At 38.1% G+C, this 11,697-nt stretch overlaps 1 protein-coding gene across 1 annotated transcript in view; it reads left to right on the top strand.

Moving 5' to 3' along the window:
• Positions 1–11,214, top strand: part of LOC133999794 (carbonic anhydrase-related protein 10-like) — a 101,402-nt gene extending 90,188 nt beyond the window's left edge. The window contains exons 8-9 of the mRNA XM_062439110.1: positions 2,262–2,436; positions 11,192–11,214. Of these exons, the coding sequence (XP_062295094.1) occupies positions 2,262–2,436; positions 11,192–11,214 (198 nt within the window). The remainder of the gene's footprint in view (positions 1–2,261; positions 2,437–11,191) is intronic.
• Positions 11,215–11,697: the final 483 nt, after the last annotated feature.

Raw genomic sequence — 11,697 nt, 5'->3', positions numbered from 1 at the left:
TTCCTATTCTGCACCCTTGCAGTATGTTCCAGGTCCCAGTCTATCACACAATATCATGTCATATTTTACCTAAGACATGAAAATATAACATAGCAATAATGATGGAAATGTATTTTATGTAAAGTAAAAATGAGCATAACTTAATGGAAGTGTGGGGTTTATTGTATAACCATTAGAGCCATCAGTCTTCACTGCTACATCATAAAAAGAAATCCTCATAACTACTATCTTTATTAAAACTATTCACTAGCTGAAGCACCTATACAAAAGTACCACATTTTAAAATATTTAAATTTTTGTGCATTTTGGGCCACTTTAGGAAAAGTCATCAAATTTCAGAATAAAAGAACGAAATGTGGGGTGTTTTTTACAGCTGTCAAATGTCAAAATGGATCAAATTTGACCCGAAGAGTTTGTAAGGGTTAAAAAACTAAATTCTAAACAAAACACCATATCAACTAGTTTGGTATGATCTTACATTATAACTCTTTTTATATAAAATAAAGGTAATGGAATACAGTACACTTAAATACGCTGTGGGTGGATAAAATATTTAATATTTATCATTCTTTTGTGGTTACACCATTTGACATTTTCAGTCTTACTAAAACCAACTACAATAACAAACCTGATGCTGCTTTTGAAACTATTTTTAAAGATATTTTTGAATTGCTCATCTTGCCAACCATTATTTGTCACTGCCCCATATATCCTCTTGAAACAATATGAAAGGAGGAGATTTCAAGAAGTGTCCTCATGGCTTTCATGACACAGCTATCAATCTAAACTTCATGTTGCAGCTGGCCTCTGACCACAAACCCCTTCTTTTTTTGTCACTGAAGAGCAGCTGGAGGACTCTGGTTCAAACCTTTCTCTTCAAATCAGGAAGCTCGCTGTCAAAGTGCAGCACATTACAATCCAGTGCGGCGCTCACCTGCAAGCTTCAGTGTAATCAACTCCCACACACCAGCTGCCATTTACTTTCAACTTTATTTACTCTCGCTCTCAGACACCGGCCCTTTGTTCCAACTCATCTGTCATCCTGCTCTAATGTCTCCGTCTTCTTCATTCTTTTTCCTTTAAGTTTCCCTTTTTTTCAGTTGGTTTCCTTGGCTGTCCATCTTTAGTCTTTTTCCCTGTCCATCTTTTCATCCCTCTCTCTCTCACTTCTCCCTGTTCTCTTTGTTAACCCTTACATGTCATTCCAACCACCACTCTTCCATAAATGGGTCAAACATATCTGTATTAGAATGAATACTTTATGATGATTTGTGATGTTTATTTGTTATGTTTTGACTGAATTTAAAAGAAAAGAGTGAGAATCAGTTGAATTTCAGACAAATGTACAGTTTCACACATTTGCACATATTGCATTTTACACTGTTTACTGTAAATCTCTCTAAAATATACTTTTTATTTGCTGCTTTGTGTTCACATGTTGCAGCTCCAATACATCCAGAGATTAACGTTATTTCCTGGAGAAGAGTCTTTCTATTTGTTGAGATGTTGTTGCCATGCTTTGCTGTGATTGGCTCGGCTGTAACCAAGCTATGAGACCACTGACTGACTGACAGTGTATTAGTTAATCAACACAATATATTATCAAAGAAATAACAATGACAATGAATGTGTAGAGAGAGGAAAAAGCCCATATTGATTAACTCTAAAAAATTGCATTCTTTTTTAAGTATGCTCTGTAGGACTGTAAAAGAAGATTACATTTTAACCAAATGAGAAGAAGAGCCGTGTGTCTGACTCAAAAGTGACCTCTGCTTGACTGTCTGGTTGAGTTGGAGTGAATCTATGAATAACACATGAAGTGATCTAAAAGATCTCCCTCTTTGAGTTGTATCTATCTCATATATAAAAAGCACATATGAGGAAAACGTTAATATCGTTGACTGTGAGACGTTGAGTTTCCAGAAATAAAGGAGTTTATTTTTGGAGGCGCTGAAGTGCAATTTGCACCTCGGACTGCTACACATAAATAAACCAAAATAGCAGGTGGAGACGCCCACACAGTCAGAGTGCCTAAAACCTGCAAAAGATTTGAAAAAGAGGCTCCAGATTACCTCCTGAATGTCTCCCTGTGGGGCTTTACAGACAAGTTAAGACTTTATTTAGCTGCAACACCTGGAACTAAGGGTGTTTGCTTTTTCTAAGTAAACTGAGCTGAACCAAATCATCCCAGTGATTTAAACAGAACAACGTGAACTTAAATGAGCTCGACAAATCTCAGCCTACATCTCTCCCTCCATCAGATGCACTCCCTGCGCCTCCTCAGCCAGAACGAGCCCTACAAGATCTTCATGAGTATGAGCGACAACACCCGGCCCACCCAGCCCCTGTTGCAGCGCTGCATCCGAACCAACATCAACTTCAGCAAGCAGGGCCGCGACTGCCCAAACAACCGTGCCCTCCGCCCACAGTACAGAGGTAAGACGGAGTAGAGCGTTGGGGGTACTTGGGGGGACTTTTCTGCATTAATAAATAAAATAAGTCATTGGATAATCCAATTCTGCCAAAAACACTCTTCATCTTAATTAGGGCAGTTTTTACAAGCTTGTGCCAAGAGTGGAGCTATTTTTAAATGCCTCTTGGGCTTATGGAGCCCAGTCACTCCCTTTAATAAACAAGCAGAAAAATATAGATAACACTTTGAAAGAAGTACAATTTATTTATTCTAATTGCATTTTCAGGAACACTATAAGAGTGGAGATAGATAGAAGGAGGCCTGTTCAGACTTAAAACAGCATCTTGCTTGTATATTGCTTCAGATACCAATGAAATATGATCAATGAAGTCCAGTTTGAGGACTAGATCCACGAGTCTGAAACAAAACAGTATAAATATTGGAAAATTCAAAATATTTCGTCCTCCAACGCAACAGTAGAAAGTATTGCATATATCTGATTGACCAAAGCAGTGTGTTGCCGAATGATTTCTTTCTGATAATGTTGAGCCGACTTCAACTTTTTTTTTACCAGGTCACTCTGAATTTCAGCAGCTACATACACAGACTCTGTTGTTTACCTTTTCGAAGAGGCTACTACTTAGCGTTACCGCACTCGTTGATAGAACCTTCCCACAGTGCATTGTGGCCTGCTAACCAATCATAACTAACCTGTGATGACTGGTTAATAAAACAGACAATCATGAGACCAAACTTTCTTGGAAACAATTATTATTTTATTCCGATTGGGTAACGCTGCTGTCGGTTGGAAACCTTGTAACTCCATATTTCGTGTTAGACATAGTAAGGTTCTGACACGCTTTTTCTTTTCTCTTAAGGGCCATATTCTACTTTAGAGCCCCTGGTCACTTGCCCAGATTGCCCTTATGGTAGATCGAACCATGTCCATACAGTAGCTACAATGAAACCCTTCAACACACAACCATCAATTGTTACTTTTTACTTGTTACTGCAATTCTCCGATTTGCACCTCTTCTACAATACCTAATGAGCTGAGCAGGGACGTAGCCAGGGATACTGATATCAAGAGTCAAAAGTCACCCAGTGCAACCCCCCATGTGATTTTTTTTTATTAGCTAACAAATCAGTAAAAAAATTCAATTCACACATTCAGATTTTTAGCCGTTCATATATACCACCAGGTCTTGATTGAATTAATAGAAAATGGGGTTCTATTTTTCAGCCTCTTGCTCAAGTATACTGTGCCAAGCCACTGTCTTGGTCCACTGAAATACAATGTGAAGTGTTACTGGCAATTACGATTAATGGCCTGCAGCCTTTTACATTTTAAAAATTGTATTGCATTATTAATGAATGAATTAAGTTGAAAACATCTTACAGTCTCCTGTATGAGAATTACAACCTGAAGGGAGGGCAGAGTGCTCCTCTGTGTTATTAACTTCATGTCTCCAGCAGTAGAGAGCAGCTTCTCTGCTGAAAGACATCACTGTACAATACGCTGAGCGGGTCCAGGGGAGTTAAGTTGGAACAGCACAGAGTTATTTTCTTTACCTCAGAGTTTACCTCGCTTTACCTCTCTGCTCAGCTCTGCTAACACTAGTCTCTGAGTTACAGCGTAGAAAGTTCACAATATACTCCGTGTTAGACTTGTGAAGGAAATTATTTAGTCATTACATCAAAAAATACTTAACCTTTTTGAAGATGAACTATAAGATAAACAGTTTTTTAATATAGAGATTTTGATATTTATTGTTTGTTTATTCTGTTCATAAAAAATAGGTTTAAATATACATTTTACCGATTTTTTTAATGTTAAACATTTTAAAAACCCTGCCATGGTGGACATTTTCAGTCAGACATTGAGGGTTGGTAAGCTTATCTTGTACTTTTAGCTAATTAAAATAAAAATGTTCTGACAGCTCCGATAGAGCTCAGGATTCATTGATGAGGGCAGTTTTATTACATGCAGTTCCACTGCATGAAGCTGGAATCTGTGTGTAACAGCTCACCTGTGTAGCTGTGTAGCAGAACACACATTAATTACCGTCAGATCCCGACTGATCTGGTGTTAATGAAGTTGCCGCTACTGTGTGTCGCGCATAAATGTGTAAATCACTCTCAATTTAAAGGCACACTTATCGTTATAAACACTGGAGACAGCTGTGGAAACTGCTCCACTCACTGTAAAAAATAACTTTTCTAATCTTATATAATACATCCATGGCCTCTATGCATCTTGTTATGTGCAACACTATATTTCCCCCCCCTCCCTCCGATGCTCCACATTAAGCATTGTATTAAAATACCAGTTTAGAGGAGCAGAAATATGCACAGCTATGCTCAAAACATTTGGGTGTGAAGCAGCGGCAGCCCACAGTTGCTATTTTTTCATTGACCATCCTACAGAAAGTCAGAGTCCCAATCTCTAACCACTCCCTACCCACTACTACATCACTACCAAGTGTCACTCCAAATCAAGTAACACTCACTGCTGTGGAAGGCACTTCTAATGAAGAGAGAGGGTGTAAATGGATAGCCAAAATTATGGGATGCCCTCGTTGTGCTACCAGAACAAGGAAGCAGCTGTCACCATGGTGAAAGATAGACGCCGTGCTTACACAGCTGTTATGCTATTTCACACTTTACGCAGCTTTATGAGCTGCGTCATCTTCTCCCTGTGAACATCTAAAACCATGAGAATGAGATATGAGGTAAATTTGACTTGCTTTAATTTACTCAGACGGTGGACTGCCTTCTGAAGCTCTAAGCTCCTAGATAAATTCAAATATACAGAATGCAAACCAGTGCGATATTCTCTTAAATGTTTTATTTGTCTATAACTGAATTATTGAAATTGATTTATTACGACTATTTTAAGGCAATTATTTATTTTATGACACTTATTGATTTTAAGACATTATTTATCATTTTAAGACAATTAGGATGCTGCTATATGGAATGCTGCTGAATTAGGTTTTGTTGTATTGTTTTATCAGTGCAATAACAATAAAGTATCTATTGTGTTTTATCTATTCTATTTATTTTATGTAGGCTGTGCTGGATGAATTTTTTAAAAGTCAAGCGACCTCAGGGACAAATTGGCATTCTCATAATTTTAGTTTTAACTTCTCACTCCACACATTCTGATATTTTGATTGAGTTGTGAAGTTAGCGTGAGGAAAACAAAGGTGTGTGTGCTTGATCTAAAAGATGTGAAAAAGTAGAGAGACGGAACTCTTACACGTTTGTGTTGTTTCTTCCATTCTTCTGTTGCACATGCACTTCCTGTGAGGACAATTGTAAGCCTGCACTGATGCAGACTCATGTTTGAAGGTTTCATAGTCAATTTACACTTCACACTAATTTGATTGGGATGGCCCTTAATATGGGCAGATTTGGGACTGGACCAGATACTGCATCTGGACTGCTCACATGTGCCACCTAGTGGTTGTGGGTGTGTACTGCAGCTTTTCCTGGATAAATTATTTCGCTTCCTTCACTGCGGTCACGTAATTACCACTGTATTAACACAGTAATTATGTCAATTAAAATGAGTGACACCTGTATGGAAAATTGATATTTTTCTTTAATGTAATATTTAAAAGCTACATCTCTAAATACTGAAAGTAAAACAAATAAACAAAGAAATAAATGAAGAAAATAAATGCATTAAAAGTTATACTTGAAATTAAGTTGTACTTACATTTCATGTTGATTTCCTCTGCCACCAGAAGAAAGAAGGCATGCATTCATTATAAAAGTGAAAGTAGTCTCATTAAATGTTGTAAGTAGAGATGAGATAAAGTGACATTGATGTACAGTAGTTAAGGCAGCTCTGTGTGTCTGAATTTTACATTTATTTAATCTATACCATACATGAGTCAGAGCAAACAGCATGTTTTTATCCATGTAAAATATATTGGTGTGTTTAGATGCTTTGCAGCAGAAGGAGGAGATATTAATGTGAAATCCTTTAAGGTCTGAATGTGCGATAGGTTTAGATAAATTGTGAGCAAGTGAAGGAAGTCAGTGGAAGTTCCTTAGAAGTACAAAAATGCAGCTGATCATTGAAGCCGCCTCAAGCAGGGAGGGAAGATTGACTGAGCACGGCTCTTTGTCAGCAATGTCTTGTGAGAGTGAGAGTAGAACATGAAACAGAGAGGAAGATCTCCTGGGAGCAAAAGACGGATGAGACACATATGAAAATAAGATATATAGTATACATATATATATATTTTTTTTTTGTGTGTGTGTGTGTGTGTGTGTGTGTGTGTGTGTGTGTGTGTGTGTGTGTGTGTGTGTGTGTGTGTGTGTGTGTGTGTGTGTGTGTGTGTGTGTGTGTGTGTGTGTGTGTGTGTTGGAGTGTACTGTCTGTAAAACCGGTAGTGTGTAGGTGAGCTGGTTGGCGTAAAAGAGAACACTCGTACATGAGTGAGACACACACACACACACACACACACACACACACACACACACACACACACACAACAAACATGGAAGAGTTGCACAGAGAGTGTAGGAGTCCTCGTATCCTTCAGGAAAAAATACACTCGACTGCCTCTCCTGTGTGCTCCGAATATCTTTGTTATCGATCCGGTTGAGCCCCAGCGTGCTCTCTACAACATCAAATGGATTTCGCGGCCTCTGCTTCCCTTTGATTGAGGCTTGTTAGAATACAGAACCCCCCCCCTCAACAGGAGTCTCTGTGTTCAAGGTCAAAGAGCAAGAGAGAACACAGACTCGTAGAGGTGTCTGTAACCACTCTGAGCCAACGGTATTGGTATTTATGAAAGGATGAGAGAGAGACAGGCAGAAGGACAAACAGTAGAGATAGAGAACAAACATATTCTGTACTGTCCAGAAGACTTTTGCAGAAATAACATGTAGGCCTAATTTAAGCTGAGCTGGAAAAGACTTTGATGTAAAAATACTCAGTTGTATCACAGATTCTCGCAACATCATTCCCATTCTAATCAGGACTTTGTAAAAACTTTATTTGCCCATAAAGTCAGCTATGGTTCGTCATATTAAATAGTGGGAGACCAAAAATTCCCTTATTCCTTTACTTAACCCTTACATACTGTTCATATTCTGGTAATTTTTGACCCGGTTTAAGTATTTATAATTAAGTTTTAACCACTGTACTTTGCATCCATAGATAAAAAAATACATTCAGTCACACTATATTATGATCTCATGTTATCTAAAACATGACGGCCATCAGTATTTCTATTAATTTACTGAAAGTGAAGGATACTACAGCAGAGGCTACAACACTAACAATTAACCCTCCTGTTGTCTTTGCGTCGAGGGTTAATGGTTATAATGAACCCTATAGTCAAACCAAACCAGGTCAAACTGATTATAAACGTATCAGGTATAAAGGTATCACCCAATTTATTATTATTATTATCACACAATTCCTTTTTAGCCAACTTCATTCCAACTTATTAACACAGGGTTTACACATATTTTTGGAAATGATGGTCGATAGGCCTCATTAAAATGAAACTACACCTCATATTTGAGTTAACACCTGGGTCAAAATTGACCTGAGAACAAGATGGTTAAAACCGTCAACCAGCTGCAAAAAAAGAAGACATAATTCTGAAATATTTCCATTTTGTATTTTCTTGGCCACTCCTTCTTAAATAATGTCAATTTGGGTGTATTCATTGCATTCAAATGTCAAAATGGGTCACATTTGAGGTAGTATAAGTATAAGGAAGTATAAGGGTTCTCTGTGGAGTTTCTGATTACTAGTGGTGCTGTGAAGTAATCTTTTTATTAGTGAATCCCTCTTAGTTTGTATCTTATGCAACATATACTCCTATTGTCGGTTTCATGTTAGTCCACTGATTGACAGTTTGTGGTGAACCATGTCAAGAAACAGCAATGTGCCAGCAAAAAGGTGGAGTAAAACACTGACGGCTAGCAAACATGTCAACAATACAGGTCTCAAAATAGACTTTCCTCCCAAACATATAAAAAAATATACTCCACAGCAAGAAAACTGGACCCACAACAAAAGTTCTACAACACTGTAACCCGTTCCAGCCAATAAGTGGACATCATATAAAGGTCAAAGGAGTCTTTATTACTGTCACAGTCCATATTTTGTTAAAGGTGCAGTGTTTAGGTATTAGTGGCATCTAGTGGTGAGGTTGCAGATTGCAGCCATTGAATAGCCCTCCGCCCACCACTAATTAAAACATACATATGAATATTATATTAAATTTCTGCCTAGTCCATTCTGCTAGATGCCACTAAATTCTACACACTGCAACTTTTAAGTTTCTCAAATTGTCAAAAATCCCAACATATACTGTAATGTTACCATTTCCAGCATTAGTAACTGGTTTTGGATTGACATTCACTCCATTGTCAAACATTTTTCATGAACATTGCAAAGACTGAAATAAACTCTGCGGCAGTCCTGAGCTGTATTTGAAGTTCAGCTTCTAAAGTTCACTTAGAGGCAAAGCAGTCGAACACCCCTTTCTCCGTGGTAGAGATGAAGGCAGATGATCAAACAACAGGCTGGAGATAACAGCGATGTACAGACAGAGTTTGAAAGTGGAAAGCACTGTCTGAGGCACTCTGACTGGCATGTCTGTGGCTCTTAAATACTACAGTTAAAGGGAGAGGGAGAGCAAATGCAGAGAGAAGGAATGCAGAGAGCACTCGCTGACGATGAGGGGATCCCTGGTGGGAAATGAATGAATGGATTTCTCTGCTGGCTTGAGTTATTTTCAATATCTTTATCTCTTTCACAGGTTTATTCTCTGTGACTATCTTCTCATCTGGCTTCTCTTACTCATACCCCCTGATTTCCACTGTGTGTTTCAGGTCCCTATTGTTTTTCCTTGTTTTCTGAGTCTCATACATTATTAGCAGCAGGGTCTACAGTTAAACGTTGAACGCATTAAAAAGAATAAAGCCAATAGCATGCTGATTGTCATGCTTTACTATTATTGGCTCATTCACATCTGATTAATGCCCAATCCTATTCATGTAGGTTTCAAGATGGCCATTATAACCTGCTACTGATAAGTCAGTGGCTCTTTTGAATATGTCCGTCTATCTAACATTTCAGTCAAAGGGAATGATATTTAAACAACTACCATGATTGCCATGATAATTGTAATTCATATTGTATGAATCTCAATGACTTTGGTGACCTTATGGTCTTCAAAGTGCCACCATACAGCCAAATTTTCCATCTTGGTCGAGAACATTGTTCCCTAGGGGAGTGCAAAAATTTTGATTCATGCACAAGGAATAACAAGGTTAAGATAACATTTGATGAGCACTTTCATGTTGTTAAGAAGAAGAATCCTTTTGATTTTAATGACTACACGGCCCAATTATGTGTACATTTACTTTCCATTGAAGCCCCACACACTCTGCTCTAGGATTAGCAAAATTGGTACTATATGACCTTTTTCTTGTCTAGATATGTATTTTGAAGTGTTATGTGTCCTGAAGTTCCTGGAGAGGTCGACATGTCCTAAACTCACTACATACTAATGCTCTACACAGTATGTACTACATGCTCATCATCACAGTATACCATTGTAGCAGTTAGAATTTTAAAAAATCAACTTACTTTAGCAGGAAATTATAAAACACAGGTGACATTGGTCATCAAATGAACTGTATGTTTTTGCTTTTCAATTTGCATATTGAAAAACCTGAGTGAAAATTTAAAAATATGCAAAAATCGTAAAAACATTATTATGCTTGGCTGAAGTTGGAAAATGTAGGTGTATCAATAAAAGCAAAATTCTGAAAAATAGTGGCAGATTAAAAAGATCAACGTAATATTACCATCATGGTTTTCCATTGTCTCAGGTTTGGCTGGGGCTCTTTTAAGTACCTCATCTTGTTGCACCCTTTTGTTTAATGGCATCTGACTGGACATTTAGTGCCACCACTTGTTTATCCCAACAACCAAACTCCTAGTATTCTCATAACAGCGGTGGAATGGAATGGAAACATGCATATATTAAAATGTTCTTTTACCAATTTTCTGGAAATTTGGTCCAAATTGGAGTTACTTTTGGATGGAATCCAGCTACTGCCAACTACACCACACGAGAAACGGCAAGAGAAAGCAAAATGTCTCTGAGTTTTGAGACTTATCATTTGTGCTTTTGATTAAACCCAATTTGCCATATTCTATTAATTGTTTTGGGTTTTGCCACTGTGTTATCTCGGAGATGGCTTAAACAACAGCAAAGTTTTACCTGCTCTCCATTCACCGAAATTATTACACCAAGAAGTAACTTTCTCTCTTGTTTGGCTGATTGAATATATTCGATACCCTCAACAACAGGAGAACAGACAAAACATATAAATAGTAGCGCTTCTGTTACCTTGTGTTGTGTTGAGGGAGAATACAACTTGTACTGACAGTTTTGTGTATACATATTTTCATCAATTTTCCATTTTTAATGCACCATATATGGTACTCATAACCTGTTAAGAATGAATAAGTAGTTTGAAAATGGGACACTGTTTTAGTGTTTTTCTCTCCTTCACTTTTGGCTCTTTTTCTTCTTCTAACCCTCTTAGGCACACATTCTGTCTCTCACTTTGTCTTTCTCTCCACAAGGTCTGAAACCTGAGGCACCTCTTTGTTCTTTTTTATTCCACACTGCTTATCCATACTGTACTAATTATCCTTTCCTCCTCCTCTTCTCTTTTCTCTTCTCTTCTTCTCTTCTCCTTTTCTCTTCTTCTTCTCTTCCTCAGTGAATCAGTGGCTCCTGAAGTAGAAGATAAAAAGACGTCAAGCTGCAGCTCCAGGAGACGAGAGGCGAGGCAAGATTCATTCACGTCTATTTCACAGAACTGAACAAACCGGAGATGAACTGAGTCTACCGACTGACTTGAACTGAATGGAAAAGCAAAAGAGCTGCGCTTCACTAAAGACAGCTTAACTAAACTGATCTCACTTAAGCTCGGCTGACTGAACTCAATACTATCTGCTGCGCTGGCCTCCTACACGTCCACAATCTAAACACAACTCGAGCAGGCCAGCACAGTGTGGGCGCTGATCAGACTGTGTGAAATAGACCATAAGGACTCTCCTGTCTACACTGTCCTGTGTTTTTATTTGTTGTGTTAACTCACAAAGACTGGACGTATAAGGACTCTTAATCATTTTCTTTCACTGGTTGTCAGAGGGATGGATGTTATCTAAAGACTGCTGTGGGTGTCCTGTTCACCAGTGATCTTCACTTGTCCAAATTGAAACT

The sequence above is a fragment of the Scomber scombrus genome, chromosome 18, assembly GCF_963691925.1.
Source record: "Scomber scombrus chromosome 18, fScoSco1.1, whole genome shotgun sequence".
Taxonomy (NCBI): Eukaryota; Metazoa; Chordata; class Actinopteri; order Scombriformes; family Scombridae; genus Scomber; species Scomber scombrus.
Note: the sequence above shows the minus strand (reverse complement) of the source record. Positions and strands in the feature narration are given on the sequence as shown.